The sequence below is a fragment of the Ictidomys tridecemlineatus genome, chromosome 9 (genome assembly GCF_052094955.1).
Source record: "Ictidomys tridecemlineatus isolate mIctTri1 chromosome 9, mIctTri1.hap1, whole genome shotgun sequence".
Classification (NCBI taxonomy): domain Eukaryota; kingdom Metazoa; phylum Chordata; class Mammalia; order Rodentia; family Sciuridae; genus Ictidomys; species Ictidomys tridecemlineatus.
This window is the reverse complement of record NC_135485.1, coordinates 3,291,882-3,318,542: the sequence shown is the minus strand read 5'-3', so window position 1 is coordinate 3,318,542 and position 26,661 is coordinate 3,291,882. Positions and strand designations below refer to the sequence as shown.

The 26,661-nt window shown below is 60.7% G+C and overlaps 1 protein-coding gene across 17 annotated transcripts in view; it reads right to left on the bottom strand.

The window, feature by feature from the left end:
• Ablim2 (actin binding LIM protein family member 2) overlaps positions 1–26,661 on the bottom strand; it is a 135,598-nt gene that overhangs the window by 16,558 nt on the left and 92,379 nt on the right. For 4 of the 17 annotated variants that reach the window (XM_078020956.1, XM_078020958.1, XM_078020959.1 and 1 more), the window contains 6 exons: positions 25,996–26,094; positions 20,150–20,251; positions 19,613–19,666; positions 11,521–11,573; positions 10,737–10,875; positions 1,437–1,498 (listed from right to left, as the gene is read on the bottom strand). In XM_078020956.1, the coding sequence (XP_077877082.1) occupies positions 1,437–1,498; positions 10,737–10,875; positions 11,521–11,573; positions 19,613–19,666; positions 20,150–20,251; positions 25,996–26,094 (509 nt within the window). Of the gene's footprint in view, positions 1–1,436; positions 1,499–10,736; positions 10,876–11,520; positions 11,574–12,612; positions 12,733–19,612; positions 19,667–20,149; positions 20,252–25,995; positions 26,095–26,661 lie in introns of all 17 variants that reach the window. The other 13 variants (XM_078020963.1, XM_078020964.1, XM_078020965.1 and 10 more) reach the window with 6 other exon arrangements.

The following is a 26,661-nucleotide window of genomic DNA, read 5'->3' as shown; positions in this document are numbered from 1 at the left end:
TTCCCTGGTTCTGGGAGGGATGGACCCTGCCCTGCCAGAACGTCGGGCCAGCTGTTCTCTGCCCAGGAGGTGGCACCGGAGACCCCGACCTCTGTGGACACAGGGCACCCAGCACCTTTGCCACGTGAACTGAGGGCTTGTCCTGAGGACAGCAGGCGGGGGACAGGCGCCTCCCTCACTTCCTCTCACACCTGACCTGGGTGGGGACACTTGTCCTGGTTCTGGGGTGCACACCGTGCCCACGACCCTGGGTCAGAGAATGGCTGTCCCAGGTGAGAAGAGAACATGCCAGACGCTTCTCCCGCCCAGGCTTTCCGTGACGGTGCGACAGGAGGCCTGGGCACGGAGCCCTCGGCCCTGCTTCCCCTGTGGAGGACGAAGGGGAGAGACTGCTTCTCACACGCTGCATGCATGTGCGGTCCTGCCATGCTCAACGGGAGGAGCGGTTAGTGGGGGGGCTGCTGGAATCCACCGTGCAGGGGCGCGTGGCCCGGGTCTGGAGCTGGGCCTCGGGACAGACACAGCGGCTCGCCTGAGACCTGAGGAAGCAAAGGCCCAGGGACCCCCTGGCTCCTGGAGGTGGCGTCCCTGCTCGTAGGCATGTCCTGGAGCCCTGGCCCTGAGGAAGGAGTAGGACAGGTGTCCCTGGCTACCCTGGCCACAGACAGGGCCGTGGGTGTTTAGTGCCCTCTCGGTTCCTTTATAGAAGAACTTCTCCAGGCTGGGAAGAGGCTCCTCGGGGACGTCTCCCGGGGCTGTGTGTCCATGCGCCATCAGCACCCCACCCCGCGGTCCTCTGGAGGACTCGAGGGGCTGCGGGAAGAGTGTCAGAAATGAGCTGCTCGTCACTAGGCTGGCTGAGCCGGGGCGCCAGGCTCGGTACCAGCTGTGAGCACCCAGAGGCCCGGGTATCCAGAGCCTCGGGAGCAGGAGCCGGCCCTCCCCGGCAAAGGAACGCTGAGCAGCAGTGACCGACCTCTGCATTCCAAACAGCGGCACGGGGCCGAGGGGCGATGGGTGGTGACCATGCGATGGTAATGAGGGTGGCAGCCAATGGCATCCCAGCCCAGGGCATGGTGCTGGGCTCCGGGGCTCCTGAGCCACAGCAGCCTTCCTGGGCTCCGCTCAGAGGAAGAAGTCGGCCCCCAGGGGCTTCTCGCATCAGGGCCTGGTCACCCTGGTAGTCCCCATCCCCGGGTCCCCCCGCTGCGGTCTTCCTGAGGACAGGGACAGAGCAGTGGGGAGCCATGGAGCCGCGGCCTGTTCTGTTCCTAGTGTGGGAAAAGCGGGGAGGCAGCGGCCCCAGCGGGGCCTCAGGCAGAGGCGGGCTGCGAGCAGGGCCAGGCCGCTCCTCCTGGCTGTGGTCAAGAAGCTGTGTCGGGGTCGGCAGCAATGGCAGGTTAGTACCCGGCGGGCCAGGAGGGGTCAGTACCTACCCGACGGTCCAGGCCATTCGTCCCATGTCTTGGGAGGGAGTCGGATTTGGAATAGGGGAACCCTGAAACAGACACAGCACAGCCCCGTCACATGCGCACCCCACGGGCTGTGGGGGCACGGACAGGGCAGGCTTCCGACAGGGTCAGGCGGGGCAGGGGGTGGCAGCACGCAGGAGGCCCTCTGAGGATCCCTCCCTCCTGAGTTTTGGCCTCCTGTCCCCAGGGCGTGGACTGGGGAAGAAGCAGGGCAGCTGATGTCCCAAGCCTTCCCCTGACACCAGGAACACACCTGGCCCCTGTGCTCACGCCATAGGGGTCCAGCATCACCTGTCCCCCAGGCTGGGCCATCCTGAGCCCGCGTCAATGGGGCCTGGAGACAATGTTACTAAGTAAGTGTTTGTGGTGGGGGGTTCCCGTGAGATTCCTAATTGCCAGCTTCTCTGGAAATAAAAAGGTTGAGTTGAGACCCTGGGGCTTTGTCCCTCCTGTGGGGCAACACTTGCTAGGCCACTGGGGACTGAGCCTGGGGGACCCAGGAGATGGAGGGCCCCAGTTCACCTCCTCGATGCTGTTTGGTGGGGGCAGAGGGAGCTCTGTCAGGAGGACCGCCTGGCTCGGGGGCAGGGCATGTTCTGGATGGAGGGGACTTGGCAGAGCCTGCCCCAGCAGGGCAGGCACCCACACCAGCAAGCGCTCTTAGGAGGCCTGTCCCTCAACTGTCTGTCCTTCCACCTTCCCATGGGCCCTCAGGGAGCAGTGCCAGAGCTGCCTGACCTGCGCATGCCCACCCCGGCAGTGGCCCAGCCTCGGGCAGTGTAGACCAACCTCCCCCACGGGATAGAGGTCCAGCTCACTCGTGGAGCTACGGGCCACCTGTGAGGGCTCCGAGGGGAGGGCAGGTCACGTGCCTCAGGGTCCAAATGAGCTGCTCGTCACGAGGGCTGACTGAGGACCGAGGACCGTGGGGCCGGGCAGTCCCTCCTGCCCACTCACCCGCTCTGAGCATCCTGGCCCTGATCCTGAGCCCGTGGCCCTGCGGCTGGATGCTCACTGCACCTGGACAGTGCCCAGCGCCCAGCTGCCGCCTTCAGGACTTGAAGTGTGGGGACTGCCATCAAGGTCACTTTACGCCACCGGCTGCCCAACTACAGAGGCCAGAGATGATCCTCCTACCACCGAATCAGACGGCCTTCAGCTTTGCTTCCACCACTGAATATGATTCAAGAAACTCAGACGCAAAGCGCCGTCTCCTGCGCGTGTCCCCTGTCTTCACCTCTCCCGACGTTCCCCCTCTCCCAACGCTCCCCCTCTCCTGATGCTCCCCCTCTCCTGATGCTCCCCCTGTCTAACTCCTGGCCTCGCTGGCTACGGCTGCCTGCGGGCTCGAACCTATCGGCCACTCTGGAAGATCTGCTAGGGACATGATTTCTTGGTTCTCTATCGTCTGAGAGTTCAGTTCCCATCCAAACCAAGGCATGTTTTCACTGACCGCAGAATTCGCGCGGCAGCTCCTTCTCCAGCATGGGGACCATGTGCCTCTCCCTCCCGGTCTCGGTCTCGGGGTCTCTGAGGAGCACCCACTGTCACCCGGTTGGGTGCGCTGCTACGGGTGATCATCTTTTCTCACTGGGCACTTGAAGACTTTTCTCTTCTTGCCCTTGATTTTCAGAAGTTTGATCATGGTGCATCTTAGTGTGGAAGTCTTGGCTTCTCCTTTTGGGTGTTCAGTTTCTTGAAGCTGTAGGTTTACCTCTTTTGCCAAGTTTGGTAAGTTTTCACCCATTATTTCTCTGAATGCTTTTTCAAGCCTGTTTCTCCTCTCTGGGAATCCAGCGGCTGGCTGTGGCTCCCTGTGCCTGAAGCTCCGGGGTTCTCCTCTCTCTCTTTTGTTTAGATCAGATGAATGACATTGCTGCTGCCAGGTCCCTGAGTCTCTCCTCTGTTGGACTCAGGTGTCCTGCTCCTGAAGCCGTCGGTGGATTCTTTCTCTTGCTTATCTTACTCCTCAGTTCGATACCTTCTGTTCTATTTTTTTAAAATAACTTCTATTTCTTTGGTGAGATTTTTTTCAGTTGTTTCAAAACTATTTATCGTTGCTTGCTGAAGCATTCTTTGTAATAGATATCTTAAAATCCTTGTCCAATAATTCAAATGTCCGGTTCTTCTTAGTGTCACTATCTGTCAATTGTCCTGTCTTGCTGCTGTGGTTAACTTATGACTCTCAATGTGATGAGTAAATGTTTTTATTAAATCCTAGGCATTTTGGATATTATGTTAGGAGACCGGATCTTATTTAAGTTTTCCATTTTAGCACCTGTCAGTCTGTCCAGGTTGAGTCTGTAGAGCCTGGTCTTTTAGGGGCTATGGTTCCAATGACAACTCAGGTTTCAGAAGGCCTCACAGAACCAGTCTGCCTGCTGTCCCCACCTGGTTGGTGTGGCTGTTGCTCCTGCCTGATTCCTGCTGGTGCCCCCCGGGGGGTCCGGTGTGCTACCTGGGGTCACCTTGTGAGGGCAGGAAGGGCAGGAGACCCTGGCCATGGAGAGGGCCACACCCAGGGCCTGTTATTCATCTGGCCTCTTCCTTGGTGTCTGTGAGTGCTGCTGGGGAGGGGACACCTTGGTCACTGGCCCCTGGATGGGAAGACACCTTCCTCTTCCTGTCCTGTGGTTGACTCCACCTTATTCTTGGGTCCCTGCAGTTACTGGGGAGAAGGAAGGGCCCTGTGAACTCATCAATTAAAACTGGTCTCTTTGGGAGGGACAAGTCATTGGTTGATTTCAAAGGTCCCAGGGTCCATGTGTGGCCAGGGCTGAGAGCCATTCATTTGAAAAGCCTCTTCACACATCCAGCTACTTCATTCAACTCTCACTGGCCTGCACATGGAACAGCAGCCCATTTTACATACGAGGGAGCTGAGGCCAGTGGATTGAGGGGCCTGTACCTGGCCAAACAGCTTCTAGCTAGAGAGGGCCCTGGGCTTTGGGAACTTCGTCTGCCCCAGGTCTGCCTGGTGGGTTTGCAGTCCTGTGGTCATCGAGGGACCCGCATGTCCAATTAAATCACCAGCCTTCAAGAACGTGTGGCACTCAAGAGAGAGACCCACAGGGAGAAGCGGGTAGGGAGGACATGGGTGGTCAGGACCCTGGCTCACACCAGGCCTTGCAAGCCCTGGACAACCAAGTCCAGGCTTAGCCCAAACATGCCGTCTGTGCGTCCGCTCAGAGGCAGCGTGTGGCCATCCTGCCCTGGCACCCCACGGGGCTGCTTCTGGGGCCCTAAACTCCTTCTCTTGGATCTGTCTTCTTCTACAGCAGCTTGTCAGAGGCCAGAGTAGCCACTGGACATTCAGGAAAAGACCCCTGTGGGTGGGTGGGTGTTCCAGACGCAGCAGGAGACACATGGTCACCACAGCATCCCAGGGTGCTCCGGACAGCAGGTCACTCCCAGGTAGATGGCTCTGGGTTCGGTGGCCTGAGGTGACTTTGCAGCAGGGTGGCCTGTGCCAGCTTCCCCACTGCTGCCCTTGGTCTCTGAGCCACAGGGAGCTACAGGCTCTTGCCCAGTCTGAGCTTCGGGCTTTGGGAGAAGTCAGATGTCCCCCACTGGCTGCTGAAGGGTTGCTGAGGCCTGGCTGTGGACTGCGTGTGCCCACCTGGCTGTCCCCTAACAGCCAGGCCAGAGGATGTCCTGTGCCTCGCCCCAGGGTCTCCCTGCCAGGAGGACAGGGTCATCCTGGTTTTCACAGATGAGAAGCTTATTTTTGTACCCATGGTTACACAGCAAGTGACAAGCTGAGATTCAACCCTGGGGAGCCGCACCCCAAAGCAGTGCTCTCTGCAGACCTTCACACGGTGCCTCTCCTGCGCCTGCCCACCAGAGGCCTGGAGCGCTGTCTGCAGACTCTTCTCCACGGAGACTTGGGGTGACACCCCTTCACCTCCCGTGCGCTCCGTGGGTGGGTGCTGTAGTGCTGGCCCCGTCTCCCAAGGCCTGCGGCTCCCTGGGGTGCCCTCCCTTCACGGCAGCGGTGTTTCTCCTGCAGCCGGGCTTCCCATTCGTGGGTAGGGATCTCCAGACCCCAGTTGGGGAAGACAAAGGACCTGAGTGTGTGGTCACCCTCCAAGGGCTGTACGGCGGCATCTGGATGGGCACGTGCACTGCCTATTGCCCACACGGTCCTCTCCTGGGCACAGGCTGCTGCTGGGCACAGGGAGGCAGGGGGTGTGCTAAATAAAAGCAGAGTCTCCAGCTGACCCCAGCGAAGGGCGGCGGGCTGCCCCCTGGGCTCCCAAGCCCTGCCCGCGCTGTTCCAGGAGGCTCCCCTGGGGTGTCTCTGTCCCCAGATCCAGACTCCTCTCCCGAGTGGGGTCTGTCCTGACAGATGGAGCTTCCTCTGCTCTCCCTGGAACCCCAAGACGGGCAGGGGCCAGAGGTGACCCTGTCCACTCAGGCTGGCCGTTCCCTTGCTGACAGTGTCCATACCACGGGACCTCCACCTGCCTGCTGGACACCAGGGCAGCCGAACCCGTGCTGCCAGCTCCCCGGCCTCTCCTCTCTGTCTTTCCCTGCAAAGAGTGCCACGGCTGCCCATCCCCGCCTCCTCTCCGTGGCTCCCCAGCGCTCGTCCTCTGCTCCTCCTCCTGACCCTCGTCCCCTCCCCACGATGCGCCAGGCAATTCCCATTTGCTGGCTTGCGCCTTCCCCAGCACTTGCAGAGACGGCGCACGGAAGAAGCTGGCAAGGAATGAGCTGGGAGTTGGGTGGGGAGGGAGAGCCCCAGCTTCGGGGCTAAGTGACCAGCTCAGGACGGACCACGTGGGTGTCCTAGCAGGCTGTGGGGCTCTCTGCATCTCAGGTTCCAGTCCACTGGGAACTGACGGTCCTCGGCGTCTGCCTCCGGCCCAGGGCACCCCCAAGAGCCAAGCCTGTTTCCCCAACTTCTGGTCGTGTCAGGTTTCCCAAGGGATCGTGAATAAGCTGAGCTTTCCCTCCCCATCTCTGAGTAAGGCAGCTCCGCCCCCCTGAGCCGAGCCACCTGGACACCCAGCTCCTCCTCGCTGTGCCCGTGCCCATATGCCCCGCTCATCTCCCTGGTCAAGGCTCCCGCTGCTCATCTGGGGCCACAGTCGCCCTCCAGCCCGCCTTCTGTGGAGTTGCCTGTCCGGCATATTGGACACTAGAGATGGACGCCCGTTTCCCACTCACGCCTGCAGTGACAGCAGCCTGCTCCCTGGCCCCCACCCGAGGCCTTCCTCGGTTCCTCACAGCTGCCCGGCGCCAGCCTCTGAACCTCTGGCCTAGCCCCGAGCCTGGACGCTGACTACTGCCTCCTGTTACCCCCTGCCAGAAACAGGCCTGCCAGGACAAGTGTCAGGTCGCCTGCGAACCCTGCTCTGAACCCTCTAGAACCAAGGGGCTAGTGACCTGGCCACACGGCTGAGCTGGCCATCCCACCGCCAGACCTGCCTCTGCTCTTTCCCCAGCCCTCGGGCCGGCCAGGGCTGCCCTCGCCCTCCAGAGACGGCCCCTTCCCCGACACCTCCGTATCCCAGCCACACTCCCCCAGCACTGCAGGCTCCCGGCTCACAGGGTGGCCTCGGGTCAGGCTCCAGCCCCTCTGAGCCAGCTCCCGGGACAGGCAATCTGGCCTGTTGGGCCTCTGCTCTGTCCTCTGGTCCCAGGACGACCTGGAACACAGACAGTGCTCATGAAGTACTTGTTGGTGACAGGGCCGCCCGCGTCCCCTCTCTGGGCCCACTTTGCCTGCCGTAGGATGAGGAAGCCGTGCCGAGGCTCTTCCAGGTCTGGGATGTGCACATCCCACCCCACGAGGCGGCCGGAGCCCCCACCAGGAGCGGGGCCCACCTGAGATCCACGGGTGGCCCATCAGGGGTCTGTTCCTCCCAAGCACAGACCAAGTAGGAGTGTCCCCTGCAGGGAACTTGCAGGACTCTGGAGGGGAAAGTGGAGTGTCCCTCTCACCACTCCTGCTGGCCAGGAGGGAAGGCCCAGGGCCAGGGTCCTGAAGCCCCCTGGGGGCCCCGGGAGGTAATGAGCAATGGCAAGCACGCTCAATCAGACAAGGGACTCGCAGGGGCCTCACAGTGGAGGGGACACACAAGGTGGCATGGAGGCCAAAGCCACAGCAGGTCTGGGGGAATGCCTAGGCTGTGTCTTCCTGAGGGCCTCGGCCACTGTCCCCAGCCTCCAGGTCTCTAGCTCTAACCTTCCTGACCTTCCTCTCTAGGCGTGGGGAAGGGGCTATGCCCGCTGGAGCGTCAGGCCTTCAGGGATGAAGCCCTTGGGGCAGGGTGTGCAGCCAGCCAGGGTTGGTGGCCCGCTGACACTTCCAATCACTGTGTGTGTGTGTGTGCATGTGTGCAGAGTGACCTCAGAGGAGTGGGCAGGGCCTGAAAGGTCCGGCTCGAGGGACCTGGAGCAGAAGCAGATCAGGCCAGGCCAGGCCAGGGTCCAGGACCTCGTGCTCCTGCCCAGGGCAGTGGGCCTTCCCCTGTGAGAGCCCCTGCAAGCCAGTGTCTTACAACAAAAGGGAGCCCCGGCCCTTCCTGTGTGGAATGTAGGGCCTCCACTCACATAGACTGGGGCACATGGCCAGGCACACTACGGAAGGAGGACAGAGGTGGCCCAAGGTAAGCCCTGTGGCACAGGGTCACCACACAGGCTTGTCATCCACTGTTGCTCTGTGCTGTCTAGCACCATGACCTGCACATAGTAGGTGCTCAATAAATCCCAGCTGGCGGGATGGATGAAGGGCTGAAATGAATCCAGTTTCGTGGCATGTCTGATGGTGTCATGGGTGAGATGAGGCTGTGACCAGGCCTGTGGGCCAGGAGGCACCTGGGGGGCAGGCAGCAGAGAGACACACCAGCACTGCTCCTGCCACCTGCCTCTCCAGTCCCTGCACGCTGCTCCGGACCAGGGGTTGCTCTCCTCTTCTCTGTCTCCCCCTCGGCGCTCTGCTCAGCGTCTGGCACAGAGTGGGTGCTCAATAAATACCCGTTGAATTTAATGCATCTCAATTCAACCAACATTTATTGAGCGCCCACTGTGTTGAGTGTCACACTCCTGCCTTCCTTGGCGCACTACAGATGGTGTCCTGGGGTGCAGAGGGTGGGCCCTGCCATGTGCCATTGCTCTGCTCTGATGGATCCGCCTTGGTGAGAGCCACAAAATGCCCAAAGAGAAAGTGGGCACTGCTCCCCTTCCCACCCCAGCTGCTCACCCGCCCCAGACACGCCCGGCTTGGTCTGCGCACGCTGGGAAGGGAGGGAACGTCCTCAGGACAGAGGCGCAGGCGCAGTCGTAATGCAGGACACGGTGGGTCTACGCACAGGCTGCTGTCGGGACTCCAGCAGGAGCAAAAGGCCGCTCACAGTGGTGACCGCAGCTCACGGCAAGGGCAGCAAGGCCGGGGCTCATGTGGGGCTCGCGCTGTGGAGGGGTTTCCCGCTTAAACCATGTCCCCACACTGGAGCTGGTGCCCGCAAGTCGGGTGCACCTGCATGGAAGCCATTGCTGTCCCAGCCGTGGCCACACGTGCAGCTTGAGGTGGGGACACAACAGCAGAGCTGACAGATGGGACTTGGGGTCCAAATGGCAAAGCAAGACACCTGCCACAGCCTGGCCTTGCGGGGACCAGCACCTGCTGTCTCCTGTGCCTCTGTGGCCCCGGGAGCCCTTGTTCTGGCGTTTGCAAGCGAGGAAGGGGTGCAGCCCGCATGCAGGGCCGCGGCAGGGGGCCCACAGGACCCTGTCTCCAGCTCAGCGTTTTCCCCACATGGAGCCCTCTCCTTCCTGGGTCCTGGACACAGGAAGGCCACACACTTCAGAGGGAGCTGCTGAGGCCACAGGTGCCCCTGCGCCCCGTGAGTCTGGGGGAGGTCATGGGCAGGGGACCAGGAGGACTGCAGTGGCCTCCTGCACTAGCAGGGAAGCGACCAGAAGCTGGGAGGTCCGCAACCCTGATTCCTGGTTCCAGGGCTCAGGCCTAGATGCCAGGACACACCCGAGGCAGGAGGGTGGCCCTCCACCTGCAAACACAGCCCAGGACAGAGGACTGTCACAGGGCAGCGGCCCCTGGGGGTGCAGGGAAAACTGGAGGACTGATGGGCAGCTACCTGCAGGGGGCACAGGCAGGTAAGGAGGGACCAGCGCCCCGGCCTGCCACGTCCCTGCAAGACCCCCAGGAGTCCCTCCCTGTTGGAGATGTCTTGGTGCCTCCCATGCTCACGTCAGCCTTGTGCCCCTGCTGAGACCCCACTAGGAGAGGGCTGCACCCCAGGAGGGATAGGTGCCCTGGGGGGTCCAGACATCTAATCACAGAGATCCTGCACGGAGCAGAATCTCTCTCCCTCCCGGGGATTCTCTGACGCACCAGCAGTTCCAGGCATCTGCCCGGCCTGGCTGCCCTGCACCAGGGCGCTTTCCTGAGGATGGCGCACTTTATACCAAAGGTGAGGGTGAGGATGAGGTGAGGGTGGTGACCAGGATGATGCCGCTGTTTACTGAGCACCTACTACCTGCCAGGCAGGGCGCTGCCTGAGCACCCAGTTCACCTTCCCCAAGACCCACGAGGCAGTGGGCGGAGCTTGTCCACACCACAGTTGTCCACCCTGGGGCTAGGTTTGCGCGAAGGTCAGTCTCACTGCGAAGCCTTCCTCTGCCTTTCACACCCACGTCCCCTGACCCAGCCTCCTCATCCAACCTCAGTCCTAGCTTCCCCCCTGAAAACCACCTTCCCAGCTCAGAGGCTGCTGGCCGCGGCCCACTGCAGCCTCTCACTGTGATCTCAGCACACTGCAGCGAGCACGATGGGGACAATTTAGAATTTGAACATTTGAAGATCACTCCTGATTCAGGCTTTGTGACAACCCAGAGTCCAGCAAATGACAGCTTTGTCTGCTGTGAAGTCTGAGGCTCTAATGCCTGGGACTCTCCAGTGCCTTGCTCAGGGTGCCACAGGGACAGGACAGTGCCCCATCACCAGCCGGGTCTGGCCCCGCCTCCTGGACCATGCCCACACCTGCTCTGGAGGGAGTGGCCCCGGGAGCTTCTTGGTGACCTCACCTGGAAGTCACCTGGCTCTCTACTGCCGCCCAGCTCTGGGTGTCAGCAGGAGACAGCACTGTGGCCCGGCACAGCCAGCTATGTCCTCACAGAGCCGCCCGCTGTCCTGTGGGGTGGCCCTACCTTTGCTCCTACGCCTTCACCAAGCTGCGGCCCCTGTGCCGGAGCCTCCCATGCACACCACCGCCCGGGCTCGGCAGGGCCACTCACGTGGAGAAAAGCTGTCTCCTGGCCCTCTCTGCAGAGGGCCTCGCTCTGTTCCACTGCTGTGGGACAGAGACTGGATGTCCAGGTCTGGAGAGTTCGTCCTTGTGTCCGAGTCCCCCTTGAGGAGGAGCCAGCTGGTCTTCTGCAAAGGCAAAGGAGTCATGGGAACTTTGAGGTCATCTGCAATGGGCGCATCTCACTGGACCTTCCAGGGGCTTCTTTCTTACTTCTAACCAGCGAGCTGACCCACTGCAGGAAGCTCCTGTGTGAGATCAGCTTTAAGTACCTGGCCACCATTCGGGGTGAGTTGTCCACCTGTTCCACGGGAAAGTGGGGCTGCCCATCTTACAGACAAGAGCACTGAGGCTTGGGGGTCAGCACCCTAGGGGCTCCAGCAAGCAGCCTGACTCCTTCCCTGGACTCCCCCTCTTCCCTAAAGACCAGTGGGCAGGGAGGGGCTCAGCCTGGGCCAAGTCCTGCCGGCAGTCACTCTGTGATCAAAGTGTGTGACCCCCCAGGAGGAAGACGTCCACCCGCTGGCCCCGAGTGGAAGATGCCTAAAACCCACTCTAGAACCATCATCCTGTGGTCCCAGAGGCACTGACAGCGTCCTCAGCTACGGCAGGTGACTGGATACCCAGCCGGGCCACCTCAGTGCGAGGGGGGCTGGCGACACGCCTCCCACCTCTGTCCTTTGGGGACTCTAAGGAACAGGGCAAGAGGAGGAGCCTGGGGTTCAGCTGGAGGGGCCACCGCGGGGCTTCCGGGGAGATCCGGTCCTCCTTACCTTCCTGTTATCCTGGTCGAAGCTCCCGTCCTCCCCGTCCACTCGCCTCGCGGCTGGAAGGGAAAGTGAACCCGTGAAGGCCGCCGCCATTCGCCCTCCCGCCTCAGTCATGCTCAAACCCAAGACGGCCGAGGAGGGTCAAGAGCAGGGTGCCCTGGAGGACCGGGCCGGGCAGGCTGGAGCAGCTCCGGGGAGGGCTGCCCGCGAGGGGGCACGGGCCTCGGAAGCGTTGTCATTCCCTTCCCCACGTGGAGCGAGGAACGGCACTGCCAGAGGCGCCGCCTGGCCTTTGAGGAACACCTTCTACCTCTCAGGGGACACCAGAGGAGCGGGCCTCAGTCAGGGACCCTCGGTGTCACCTCCAGCTACATGCCTCACCTCTCACCGCCTGGCCCTGCCAACCCTGAAGGAAGGGGCGTCGCCACTTCACAGACAGGGAGGCGAGCCTCAGGGAGACGCCACGGCCCAGCGCAGGGACTAGCGGGGCGGGGGCTGACCGGAGCCCAGGGAGCCAGGGTCCAAGCCTGCCCCTACCTGCCTGGCTCCCTCCTGCTGCCCGCAGACACGACAGCGAGAGAGCAGTGCCCCAGAGGACGCCATGGAGAGCAGTAAAGGAGGAGAACCCAGGGGCGGGCTGGGGCTCAGCGGCAGAGCACTCGCTAGCACGGGCGAGCCCTGGGGTCGAGCCTCAGCACCACAGAGACAATGAAATAAAGGGTTGTGTCCAATAAAAATAAATAAATAAATATTTTAAAAAAAGAAAAGAAAAGAGAATCCAGCCAGAAACAGCTCAATGTCACAGAGCAAGCAGGAGCTCATTGTGCCACAATTTGTTCACAAGAATACTGTCCACAGCAGTTGGGGGAGTTGTCACGCTGCAGGCTGACATTTCCAACCAGGATGGAGCTGAGAGACCACACAAGGGCATGCTGACACCTCCCGGCATCCAGGCCGCATCCAGAGACCTTCCAGAACCCCAGACTAACACAGCACCCCATGCACCGAGAAACGAAATGGAAACCCGGGCTCCTTCCCAGCTGGCCTCGGGGCTGGGCCAGGCCTGAGCAAGGCCGCGCGGAGCTGGGCGCTTACCTGCAGCCTGCGGCGGGCTGGGACCCGTCAGCCTTTTGGAGCAGCCTGCCTCCTGCACCACCAAGGACAAGACTGACACCAGGCCAGAGAGCTTGGAAATTGGGGATTGGGCTACAGGACCTTGACAAGATAAGGCCGAGAGTGAAGTCTGAGCACGTCCATTCTGGACGCACAGACACTCTTGCTCTCCATGGCAACCTTTCTCCCTCCATGGAGACAGCCACTTTCAAAGCCCTGTCCTCTCCGCTCCCGGAGGCGAGCAGCAGGGCCTTCGAGGAGGTTGTGATGGAGAGACAGCGGGCGGGGAGCCCAAGCCTGACAGTGTGGCGCTACTGTTGCCTTGACAACAGCCACACTGGGCAGTGGTGCCCTTGAGTGTGGCAGACATCAGCCCACACTTGGGAGCTGCCCAGCCAGCTGCAAGGACGAGCAGGCTGGGTGTCACCAGGGTGACTGGGAGCCCTGGAAGCACACCACTGCCCACACTGGAGAGAGCCTGGCCCTGCGAGCCAGCAAAAATGCCAACCCTGTTCCTGAGAGCCAAGAGGCCACTCTACCCTTGGAATGTCTGCAAGGGCAAAAGGCAATTAAGGGGCTCTTTGAGGGCTTGGGGTCCGTGGCTGGGAGGACTTCTCAGTCCTGGATAATGGGTCAGCCAGACATGTCCTATAGAGCTGCCTCTGGGCTCCAGAACAGACCCACCATTTGCAGAAAGAGATGTTCTGCCCAGACTCAGCAAATTCCCTCTGCAAATGCCACCAGCTGCCCAGGTGTGCACAGTCTACCAGGCTGGAGCCAACGCTGCTCAGAGTGAAGTTCACCAGCCCGCAAAGCATACCATGCACTCGCTGAAGAGCTAGGAGCCTGGGCAGGAAATCATAGGAAACTGGCACTTTGCTCTATTGGTAGCTTGCTTGCTCCTTTACCAGCTCTGAACCTCAGTTTCCAGATCTGAAAAATGGGTGAATGATGCTTACACCTCCAGGCCAGGAGGAAGACTCTCCCATGAACACCACCCATGGAGCGCTGGCCTGCAGGCTTGGAGACCCCAGCAGCAGGAGGGGCTGGAGGCCATGCGAGGCCAATTTGTGGCACGCTGTGTGGGCTGCCAGGAAAACACAGACCTTCTTAGGACAAGCAGAGAAAGTTTAGTGTGTCTTTTGTGTATAGTTGGGGGTCCTTCTGAGCCCTAGAAGGCATTTCCACTCCCATGTCCCTGGGGACTCTCCGCTAGAGGTGCCGCAGTGAAGGGGAGCCTCTGATTCCCTTCCCGGAGCCCGAGCAGGCTGGCCTTGCCTCTCTGCCACACCTTCTCCACCCCATTCGCATCTGGACGTCCCTTGGGCGTGTCCACATCCCTCTGTACTCACCTATTCCTGTCTATCCACGCGTTCAGCTGCCCTTAACTTCCCACCCCCCATCTGTCCACCCACCCGCCACGTAACCTGCTGCTCATCCCCATGGCCAGCCACATATCCTCCCGACTGTCAGCTGCTACCCCTGTGTCCACTGAATCCACTCCTTTGCCCACTGACGTGTCCACTGAGCCAAGCTGTCCTTTATCCCCGTTCTGCCCTCTGCTGCCCTCTGTCTGCCCTCAGCCTTCCTCTCCCTTCACCAAGTGCCCAGTGTCCTGAGTGCGGGACGCAGAACACCCAGACCCGACCTTTGTCCTCCAGAAGCTCGCGGCCAGGGTGCGAGGTGGACAGGGGATTAGAAGGTCTCAAGACGCTATAGTGAGGGCTTTGATGAGGGCAGAGTCAGCACACAGGTGCTCCCAAAGAGCATGCGTGTATGAGCACTTACTGAATACCTACTCCTGGGTCAGGCCCTGTACCCTGGTCTGGTTAGACGTGTGTTAACAGGTATAGCGCACGTGCGTCCCTCACCCAGGCAGGGAGGCCGAGGTGCAGAGTGAGGTGCAGAGCCGGTCACCCGAGCTCACACATGTGTTCTCCCTGGTAGATGCATGAATCATGGGACTCAGGGCCATGTCACCCCAGCTTTACTTATCATGACTTGTATGCAAATTCTCCTCCCCCACCCCCAGGTGGCTCCTGGGAGAGGCCTGGTGGCCCCTTGGGGACTTCACGAGGTGACATGTGCACAGGGCTTACAGAGGAAGCCAGGAGGCGGGTGTAGCACAGGGGCCACTGCTTCCAGGGGACCCTCCGTGGTGCAGGGCCTGTTCCAGAGTAGGTATTCAGTAAGGGTTCACACATGCATGCCTCTTGGCTGCCAGCATTGGCAGCTCCGATCTCCAAGGCTCTTTTGCTGGTATCTAGAGGGAAAGTGGGGCTGGGGGCCAGTCTGGCCCCTGTTCTAGGGGCCTTGAGCTCTGGCCGTGCTCTGCCTGCAAATCACCACTCCAGCACCTGCCAGGGCCCAAGGCAGGATGGGCTCAGGGGTGGGTCCAGGCTGGGTCCAGAGGTACTCACCCCCACAAGGGAAGGAACCTACAGGACAATCCATCTTGCCCTCTCTCCTGGCCTGGGGCTATAGGGGGTTGGGAATCTGCTCCTCCCTTTAGCTCCTGGGCTCTAGGAATAGACCCACCACTCATCTGATTCCCCCATGAGGTTCCCAGCTCTGCAACTCAAATGGAATTGGGATTAGAGAGAGAGAGAGAGAGAGAGAGAGAGAGAGAGAGAGAGAGAGAGAGAGAGAGAGAGAGAGAATGCACATAGGTGGCCAAGTCCACTAGAATCCCAGTTCCATGAGGGCAGATGCCACAGAGGGTCACCCATGTGTCCCCAGGGCTGGGACAGAGCCTAGCACAAAATGCATGCTTGAAAAACTTTCATGGATAAATTGTTGCAAGTCATTCAAGTCCCTCAGACCAGCTGCCTCAACTGCAAGCCAGGAGGACAGCAGCTCATGGGCTGCCATCAGGACTGACAGTGGCACTGAGGATGAGGACAGTGGCCCTGGTGTCTTAGCCTCCTCTCTCCCTCCCTCCCTCCGCCTTTTGATGACCACTCTGTGTTACCTGCACTAGAGGAAAGCGGAGGTGTCTCCTGTGCCCCCAGGTACAGGGCGGTTCCTCCGGGCCCTGCCCTGCCTCCACCCAGCAGCCTCTGGGGAACGTGGCTGCCCACTCCCAGCCCGGGGAACCTGGGCCAGGGGCTTCCCGATGCCCACAGCAGGTTTCCATTGCTCTTCCTGAACACTGAGCATGCCTGGCCACCTGCCCTTCCCTCATGTCCCAAGAAAGGTCCCCAAAACCAAAGCGAGAGTCACCCCATGAGAGAGATCCCAGAGGGACACAGAGGCGGTTAATTCCTGTTTTCAACCAGGATCCAAGGAAAGAGTGAGCAGCCCTGCCACACCGTGACCTGTGCAGATGGGAGGTGTCCCCAAGAGCTCACGTGCGAGGAGATGCAAGAAGGTTCAGAGGAGAGACGGCTGGCTTATGGGGCCTTGGCCCAGTCAGTGGGTCAGTCCTCTGATGGGGATTACTGAGTGGGAACTGCAGGCCGGTGGGATGTGGCTGGAGGAGGGGGCATTGGGGCACGGCTTTGGGGTACCTATTTGTACCTGGCGAGTGGAGTCCCTCTCTGCTTCTTGATCGTCACGTGAGCTGCTGCCCTCCACCACACTCTCCCACCATGATGTCCTGCCCACCTCCAGCCCAGGTGTCTATGGACGGCGACCTCTGAAACTTGGCCCCCAAATAACCTTTTCCTCCTCTAAAGTTGTCTTCGTCAGGTCTTTTAGTCACAGCAGTGAAAAGGCTGACGAACCCCATGGGCCACTCCCTCCGTCCTGCTGGGTGGAGGCTGAGGACAGGCAGGAGGACGAGTGTCCTGGTGGCCCAGCAGCTGCGGGAGGGTGCAACCCCGGCCTCACAGGCCGCAGCTGCTCACCCCGTCCGTCTGTCTATGCTCACGCGGACTTGGAAGTCGAACAGCAAGTCAGGTGCACTATCAGCCTGCGCCAGGGGAGAGCTTCCTGGGGAGTTTCAGGCCACAGTGTCCCTCCAGTTCTACCACTGAAACTCCCTACTCTGTGCCAAGCACCAGAGTCACCTTCTGGAAACCCCCTCAAAGCCCACACAGGATGTGGTCCGAACCCCCAGAGGAGGAGCCGGACCTGGGGGTGGCACATCTGCTCCCAGTGGTGTGGTGGAGCCGAGGGCCACGGCCCATCCAAGTCTGTCCCCTAAAGCAACAGGGCTCAGTGCTGTGAGTGACCCCCACTGGCGCACGACAACACATAGAAAGCCACAGGGCACCTGAGCCTTGGAACTTCCAGGAGCATCAGGCCCAGCGCCCGCTGCTTCCTGCAGCTTCCTGCGGGGGGCGCCAGAGGACTGCCTGCCATCCACCCCTGGGCCAGGGAGGCTCCATGGTTCCTTTTGCCTCTCCAACTACCTACCTAACCTCCCCCCTCCCTCATTTAAACAGTGAGTGATAACCCAGAAGGGTTGGAGCTAATGCAGAAAAGTTGTCAGGCTGTAAAGGCCTGCAGCAGGTCCTAGCGCGGGGCCAGGCAGAGCGGGGATGTAAAGCCAGGAGCCGTGACCGGTCACTTCCCCGCCTGTACTGACCCTGTCACAGGAGGCGAGCAGCTGCTGGGTCCCACCCTCACTTCACAGGCCGCTGCGCAGGTACACTGATGGGCCCTGTCCTCACCACCTAGGGCCAGCCCAGGCCCAGAGGCCTGGCCCCCCTGGAGGCCTGTTTCTCAGAAGCAGGAACGGGACTCGGGCAGCAGAAGAAAGTAAACAAAGGACTTCAGTTACACCGTGTGGCCACCCGTAGGCACCTGTGACTCCTGCCACCCTGAATGATCATAGTGCACGATTTAAAAAGTAAGAAAAACTTTCAGAGTGTGGTACAGTTAGAAAGTAAACGCTTCAGTGAAAATGCTGGGTTTTTAAAACTTGAGCACATCCACTGAAGCCAATTCAACGGCCCCGCAGTCCCCCACTTGCTGCTGCGGCTCAAGCCTGAATGCCCTTCCCCTCTCCCCTCTGCAGCCGGCAGGAGGTTGCCCAGAGGAAGCAGGAGGCTGCGTGGGCCTCTCTCACCCATGTGCACATGCTCTTGCACACACCCCTGTGCTCACACAAGCATCTGAGTGTGGGCATGGGCACACACACACACACACACACACACACACAGTTACTTCCAATGGGGTGTCCCCTGCCTGGGTGGGAAGTCATGTAAACACAGCCCTGTCAGAGGCTCTGCTGGGATCTGCCAGGCCCAGCATGTCATGACCTAGGGTCACCTCTGGAAACTGGTCCGAGAGTCTCTACGGGTGCCCGACCAGGAGGACAGGTGGCTGCTTGTGCAGAGTTGGGGACAGACTTGGCTCACATTCAGCTCTGGACCTCGGCCAAATGCTCAGTGGCAAGCAGGGGCTTCACGCCGTCTGCTTTCCCACAGAACCACGGAATGGCCTTCTAGAATGATGGAAGGGCTGGGTGACACTCAGGGTTGTCAGGCAGGAATCCCCTGCCCGTGGAGAGGAGAGCCCTTTACATTCAGAGCTAAAAGACGCAGAGGTGGCCCTGGGACAGCAATTGGACCCGCTGGAGGGTTCAGTGAAAGGACCCAGCAGTGGACGTGGCTCTCCAGACGCTGGCGAGTGGCCAGGCCATCAGGTTTCCCATCTCTGCCCCTTCTCAGGCCCAGCCCCTCCTGAATGGCTGTGTTACCACAACCTGAGGTGCCACCTGAGGCAGAGCAGGGGGTGACAGCAAGCCCTGCCAACCTCAGTCTCAGGTCCCCAGGAGCACCGACCTTCCTCGCAGGCTCTCTGGCCTGGCACTGGGACGGTCACTTTCTGAGAGGCTCCTTTCTCTGGCTGGGCCTCAGTTTCCCCTGAAGCAGGAGGGAGCTGGTCTGGGCACTCTGCAAGGGCCCCAGCATCTAGCCTGTCCCCTCTGGTCCCCCTCGGAGCCTGACGCTCTCAGCTCCACTGGTGGGACTCAGAGCACTCAGGAAACTGACCGCTCCTTCATTGCTTTTCCTTCTTGGGAATAAGAAGGTGGCACAAGGCGCAGGGTCTTCTTCCACCCCGGAAAGAAGGCACAAATGACGCCTCCCTGCTCACACAACTAGACCACTAACCCCCCAGCCAGCCACAGAGAGCACACAGGACCCCCAAGGCCTCCACCCGATTGTCAACAGGAGGTGGCAATATTCCATGGGTGCATCTAGACAGGAACTTCCAACACGGGATGGAATCCCTCTTCCCGTCTCTGGAGGATTGGTGACAATCCCGTGTGCCCTGCATGCTACAGTGGAGAGTGTGTCTCCAGTCGTGGTTCCTGAGGTCCTCCCAGCCAGCCTGGGCAGAGGGCAGGGACAGGGGCAGTCTTGCTTTGCACATGGGGAAACAGAGGCTCAGGATCAGAAAGCAACATGCCCCCCAAACCCAGAAATTCCAATTCTGACTCCTGCTCCATGAACCTGGTAATCTGCCCTGTGCACATCTGTCCCAGGTAGGCTGTGGGAAGGGGCGTCAGAGGGCCAAGAGATGCCCTCACCACAAAACTTCCCAAGCCGTGTTTGCTAAGGCAAGGACCCCCTTTGACCTGGGAGCAGGGCAGTTCACTCTGTTGTCAGATAGTCTCCAACAACAAGACCACATTTCTCCACGGGAATACATGTCTGACTCCAGATTGTACTGTTTCTCAAGGATCAGGCTGGGTCACGTCACAGATCGGGAAGCCTCTGTTCCTGGCCAGGTGGGCCGGGGTCACTCTGGCTGCTCCCCTCACAAAAGCATAATCAAAGCCACCAAACCCCACCTGGGCCCGTCTGCGTGCAGTACCTGGGGTTCGCTCACAGGGTCCTCGCTCAGAAGGACCCCACGGTCACGTAGGAAGAAAGGCCTCTGGGGCCTCCTAGGGAATTTGCACTTAAAATTCAGACAGCCAGGGGCCTCCAAGCCGTCCCCACAGTGACCAGGGCTCAGCAAAGGGTGCATTCAGAAGCAAGGGGTGCTGGGCATGCAGGGCAGGGCCCACGAGCAGACTCCACCGTACCATGCTGCTTGTAGATAGGGGGTTTCCTATAGATGTTATCTTTTACGCCAGTGTCTGGGAGAGGAGACAAAAGGAGAGAACAGGAGGGTGAGCGGCCGTCGCCAGGGTGTCCGCCCACTGCTTTCTGTCCGCCACTCTCATCACCCCGCTTTAGAACTGCCAGCAGGTCCAGCAACCCACACCCCAAAACAAGCACCCCCACTGCGGATGCCACCCCAATCTGAGGGGACAGGGAAAGAGGTGGCTAGGAATGGGCAGCCAGCAACAGCCCAGGCCTGGTGCAGCTCAGAAAGACCCTTTTCTCCAGCTGTTCCCAGAAAGCTGCAGACGCCCGCCCGCCCCCCCCCGCCCCGAGTCTGTGGCACTTGGGGAGAAGCTCACACGAAGAGCAGTTTGGGGATGTGCCAAGACCCTGGTGATTTTTAGGGAAGCTTGGAGTTTGGAGCTGGGACGAGGTGTGGCGGACCATGCGGCACCTGCCCTGGCCGCCAGGTGTGAGCGGATGTGCACATGGAGCCGGCTGCGAGCCGGGCCTACCTGGGACGTGGAAGTGGCGCGGGGCCTGCTGGTAGGTGGAAGAAGGAGGCCTGCTGTCCGAGAGCACCGAGAGGCTGGGGGTGCTGCGGCCACTTTCACTGCCTCCAGATGGGAGCACAGGGACAGCAGATGGGGACGGAAAAGCAGAGCATCTCAAGCAAAATGGCTAGTGCAGCAAGCCCCGTCTTCCCTGCAGCGGACACCCCACCCCCTCTGCCCAAAGGAGGACTGTGGTCCTGGGGACTTTCCAGACTAGGCCCAATGACTTGTTAATCCAACCTGCCTTGAACCCTGCTCGTGGTCCCTGGCAGAGGCACAGTGACCTGAGGGCTGAGAGCTTATTGGTGCATGGCAGATTCTGGGGTGCACATCCAGCTGCTCCGTGTACCCGGCAGCCTGCAAACTCACCAGCCCCAAGGCCTGCCTTCCTGATCATCCTGTACACACAGGGCTGCATCTCCAGGAGCCTACAAATCACTGCATGGATCAAACTAAGGCACTGGAATGAGCCTGGGAGTCCTCAAAGTCACTGAGTGCAATTTTGCAAGATACAGAAAAAGAGAAGACCAGAATCAATCAATTTCCATCTTCCTAAATACATATATATATATATATATATATTTTTTTTTTTTTTTTTCCAAACTAAGTGAAAAGCACCTTCTGAGCCTGCTCCGGTTCCTTACCTCATCTAGAATCAGAATTTCTGCCTTGGGAAGGAGGTTGGATTATCAAGTCACCAAGCAAGACAGCAGAGTTCCCTGGGAGAACACCCCATGCCCCAGAGCTGTGTAAGAAATGGGGTGACAGAGTGGGCAGGCACTGGACACTTGGCGAGGAGGACTGTGGCTCATAGCAAGACACCTCACTAACCTTGGGGACCCGCAGGACATTAGATAATAAGCTTGACAGGGGAAAGGGACAGTCTGGACTTGAGACCCTCTCCATTGTGTGCTGGTCCAAGTGACCCTGCAGTGAAACGGTACCCACAGAAGTGGGGCTAAGCCGGCCTGACTGGGGACCTGCCGGGGACTGTAGCAGGCTGGACAGATGCTGGCTCTGGAGGAGCTGGGCCTGGAAGCAGGCCGGGTGCAGCAGCGGGGCACGCAGGGGCAGAGGGCTCAGCTCGGGCTGACCCCCACCATGGCCCACACCAGGCTGAGGCCACAAAGGGGCAGGCAACTCCAATCTGGAGCACTTTGTCCCACCTGGGTGTGACGCTGACTTCACCTGCTGACACTGACGGGACTTCAGATGCCTGCTTTGCTGTAACTACCTCCCTTCCAACAGCACAGACCCCCTGGGCTTCCCCAAGTCTGCGGGCTCCGGCCACTCCAGGTGGCCGCAGGGCCTTTACACCATTGGGGTGGGACCTATGAGCAACAAGAGGAAACCCCGGACCTCTTCTCCCCACGGTGACTGACTAGAACCCCAAGGGCAGCCACCCAGGACAGAAGCACTGCCTTTAAAAAACGTATCCGTGCCAACTGCAGGGGGCTGGGACATTTGTGTCAGGCGCCATGGCTAGGCTGAGCCGGCCCTGGTCTAGAATGCTCCTTCTGCACCACTTAGGATCTAACATGTCACAGGCTCCCTGTCCCTCCCCAGGGCTCAGCCTATGATGCAGTGGCCCTGGAAACTGTACACCCGACAGGGGTGCCCGCGTGCCCGTGTGCCCGTGCACCTCAGGACAGATGTTCCCAGGTCCCCAAGACCACGGGGAAGCTGAGGCACAGCTGTGGTGGCCCCAGTGACCCACCGGGCCTGCTGCACACCCGCCCTCAGGGGCCTCTAGCACTGGTCACTGAATTCGTCCACCTAGGGTTGTGTCTGAGATGCCACCACCAAGTCCTCGCGCCTCCCCAGCCCTGGGCTCTGCACGGCTCCCCCTGGGGCACTTGCTGAGTGCAGCTCCAGCCTTCAGGAGGGTGGCCCAGGGCCATTTGACCCCAGGTGGCTTCCCCTCTCAAAATGCACCACTGCCATGGGCCCCGTGGTGCCACCAGGAGCGCTCTGCTGCGTCTCCCCTCAGCATGCCTGCCCCAGCCTGGGTCTAGCGTTCGCTCAGTGGCCAGCCCCTCCTTGAGCTTTACTGGTCAAGTGCCCAGGCAGGGGCTCAGGGCTGCTGCTGCAGGGGGTCATGTCCTGGGGGGCTTCTGTCCTGGGTGAGCCTATTCCTGGGTGGGCAGCCCCTGGCCGTGGGCCCCTTCCTCCTCTTCCAGTTTAAACCCATGCTTGATCTGAGGACAGTTTCAGGTAGTCACACCTCCCCAGGCACGGGCTCTGGCTGGCGCCCCCGACCTTGGCTCATGGCATCATCTAAATGCCACGCCGTGTGGATTTTGCCTGGTGTCCTCGCTCCGTCCCAGGAGGACACATTACATCAGCTGGCACGTCTCCCATGCGCCTCTGGCTGGGCCATCTCGCGGATTCCCTGCCGGTGATGACTGGTCCTGGGAAGCGCTGGCAGGCCTTTCCGGAAAGTTCCTCAGCTGGATCTTTTTGCTCCTTTCCCAGGACACACGGGGCTCATGTTGGAGAGGCAGACCCCGGGGGGTGGGGAGCTGCCCTTCCTCGGGCAACCAGGCAAATGTTGTCAACAGGGTCTCCTGCCCAGGCCACGGCCTGGCTGGCGGGCGCCACAAGGCTCCTCCACAGCAGAGCTGCTCTCTTTGTCCCCCTCCTAAACTGCCTCTCTGGAGAGAAGACCCAGGTGAAGGCCCTGGCCACATCGGGTGGAGAAGTGCCAGCTCCTGAGAGAGCCCCGCCCACGCTGCTCAGCACCCTCTGAACCGCGGATCTGTCTTCTCCCTGTTGATTTGTCCTCAGTCCTTTCTTGTCTCAATGGGGACTCGTGGACATTCACGGCATGTGGGGTTTGCAATGTGACAGCGTCATTCCGTTGCTCCAGCTGTGCCGACTTGGAGCTCTCTGGCCTGCTCTTGTCCAACTTTCTCAAGGTGGTACCAAAGCAAGTCCAGCTCATGGCCAAGTTCAAGTGCTGTCAGGACCATCCATGGCCAGGACAGGTGTGGACTTCACCGCAGCCCCTTCCACCTCAGTCACAGACCACCTCCCCCAGAGGGCCCCACTTCAGAGCAGAGGGAGGGGACAGTGGGCAAGGTGAAGAGCTACCTAGGGCAGTGTGAGTGGGGGGCAGCAGCCTTGGGCTGACTCCACATCCAAGCCGCCCCCTCCCTCCCTTCTCAGACCACATGGTTAGGAGAAGGCTCACTAGTCAGCAAGTGGCTGTCCCGACACTGGGCCTCGGCAGCATGGAGTCCCCCGGGCACCCACACCTATCCTGCTGCTTGCCTCTTAACAGGCAAAGAGGTCAAGTTTAAACCCACCCTACCCCAGGGACATGCCAGGGACTGAACTTCTCGCTTCAGTGCCCATGCTGCCCCCAGCTCCTCTGCTGAATGTGGGTCTCAGTGGGAGGGGGTCCCTGGGCACTGAGCCTCAGCCGGAAGGTGTGGCTGGGCTGCCCTGCACACAGGGCCCCTGCCAGCAGCTACCAGGCTGGGAAAGCACCAGCGAGCTGGGGTGGGGGTGCGCCTGCCTGGGAACCCTCCGCCCATGGTGTCGCCCAGCAGGAAAGCTCTGCTGAGCAGAGGCCAAGGTGCCCCAGGTGAGAACCTCACGGGCCCTCCTAGGGAAGGGCAGATGCCAGGCCTGTGTCCGAGTGAGAGGTGGGTAACTGAGTGCCCAGAGGCTGGGATATGCTGCAGCCCATGAGCTGGGAGAGGACAGGCTCCCTCTAGTGTGGCCTTGGAGTGGACCTGGGGTGGACATGACTTGTGAGTACGTGTTGGGTTGAAGTCTAAATTTGGGCTCTGCTTTGGGATCTCGAACCAGGAAGTCCCCTGAGCCTTGGCCTCCTCCAGAGCAGGTTCTGCAAAGACCTGGGGCCCCCAAGGTCACAGATGGCCATGGAGTCAGGCACAGGGTGAAGCTGCGGGCATCGGGCTCCCTGCATCTGACAGCAGAGAGGCGGGCAGGAGCTTCCTCTGGTTTCTGAGCAAAGGGGGACAGGAAGTGACCAGGAAGCCACAGGGCGGAGTCTGCATTCCAGTAGCAAAGTGCCACTCAGAGCACCCCCTAGGGTTGGGGCCTCCGAGCACCCCAGGCTCTGAACCACGTTTCAGTGGGCAGGTGGGTGGGGCCTGAACCCAGTCTCTTCTTTGCGGGGGTGGGGTGGGGGTAGGGGCTGGCTGCCTTCCACCCTGCCTCCTTCCCTCGCCCCCTCCCCTGGGCTGCAAATGGGGTGCTGCCCGCTGGCTGGACTGGAGCAGGAGCACTGCAGCCCGAAGGCCTGCCCTGACTGGGGTCCCCTCCCCGTCTTTCCTCTTCGCAGAGTGGTAGGAGTCCAGGGTGGAGACACAGATGTGGGTGGAGGAGGCTCACCAGGGTTAGCTCTGGCTCTAGGCCCTCCAGGGAGCTGCTTATGGTGGCTGCCTGGGGGTCAGGGGAGAATGGCAGGGACAGTGAATGTCCACTGCCTGCCCTTGCTCTGGCACACCCTGCCAGGGACCTCACAGGTACATGGCCCTACCCACAGCGAGGCCCTGGCAGATGCGAGGACAGCTCAAGATCCAGGGCCTTGTGGTGCGTGAGAGGTACGAGAAGCGGCCTGGAGACGGGCCGTGAGCCCCGGCGGCTCAGCTCCCTCGGACAGCGGACAGTGAGCACACATGCGGCAAGGCCTCTGGGGCTGGCCCCTGCTGCGGAGCCTGCTTTGGGCTTTGAGTCTCCTCCTAGCTGTCAATACTGCCCAGGAGCTGCAGGGGTGGGCCACCAGGGGTGAGGGAGGTGTGACGACCAGGCTCCTCTCCTGGACCAGCTGGTGAACCCTGGGATGAAGCACGGGAGGGCCACAGCCCAGCCCCTGACTGTCACAGGATCCAGCTGCCTCTGGAGGAGTCCCCCAGAGATGTCCAACTCCACAGCTGTGAGGGATAGTGCTCTTGGTGTGTCATTCGGGGAACCAGCCAGGTCTCTATCGTGGGTCCTCCACTGGCCCGAGTGTCTTTCCGTGGCGTCTGTCAGCTGGCTCTGTAACAGGACACCACAGGCTGGGCCTGCGACGGCAGATGCACATTTTCTCGCGGTTGCAGAGGCTGGAGGTCACAGTGCAGGTGGGCAGGGTGTGTCCTCTGAGGCCCTCTTCCTGGCTTGTCCATGGCTGCATCTGGCTCATGTGGCTCACGGGGCCCCCTCTGAATGTGCAGAGACAAGTGCAGGGCCATGTCCTCTCCTTACAGGGCCACCAGCCTGGTGGATCAGCACCCCTCCTGGGGACCTCATCTAACTGACCTGATGCACCTCATCAAAAGCCCTCTCTCCAGTCACATGGGGGGTGTTAGGACTTTAACATGTGAATTTGGGGGACACAGTTAAGTCCTCAGCGTAGAGGCGAGCAGGAGGTTGGCCATGTCTGTTTTTTTGTGTGTGTGTGCTCATGTCCCTGCAGGGACATGGGGTGTGTGGGTCTGCACCCTGGGAAGAGCCAGGGTTGGGGCTGCGTGATGCACCTCCTGGCTGGGAGGCCAAGGCCACCCTGCTCTACAGCTGAGCTTCTGCTCCTAAACCAACACTAGCGAACCCGGGCCCGTGGGCTACTGTGGGAGGTGAGAGGATCTGACCTAAGCACAGAGTGGCCCCGGCCCTCCACCTGTGCCTTCGCCTCACCAGCTACCAGCCTTTCCCTGCCAGGAACACGTGCACACCAACAGAAACGGAGCCGGACACAGGACACACACAGCGAGGGACATGGGGCAGGAGACACAGGGCTCTGGGAAGCCATGCGGCCGACACAGGACGAGCACCCACAGCACTGCGCGCCTTACCTCGGAAGTAGGGGACGTAATGATGTCTGAACACGGAGGTGGGGCTGGGGTGTTGGGACAGGGAGAGGCAGCTACTGGTACCCACACTCGCAGTACCAGCTGCGGGTGACAGAGAGCAAGGCGTCAGCCCTGGCCGTCCAGCCATGAACCGTCCTAGTCCCCACGGGCCTAGGAACAGTTGTGCCTCCCCTCTCCAGGAAGGCACCGGGAGACCCTCCAAGGGCTGCCCCATGAAGAACATGCAGCAGCCTAAGGCTTTGGCCCAGAGCCTCAGGCTGGGGCTCCAGGGGAGCAGAGGCCCCTGAGCCACACCTGTCACTCCACGTGGGGGTCTCCTTGGGATCAAGGACCCAGTTGGAGGGCAGCTCCAAAGGCCAGGAGTGGTCTCTCACCACATCCTCAGGCCTCACGCAGGGTCCAAGTCTTAGCCCTCTGGGCCTTAGCCTTGGGCCACCTGTCAACAAGCCCAGGCTCCCCATGATGTGGTGAGCAGCCCAGTCAGCAAAGAGATCACTCACTGACCCCCCGACTGCCCACCCACTCGTTCCCACAGGCATCTGCTCCCTCCCTCACTCACCCACTCACCCACCCACTCACTTACCACCCACTTACCCACTCACTCACCCACTCACTCATTCATTCACTTACCCACTCACTCACTCACCC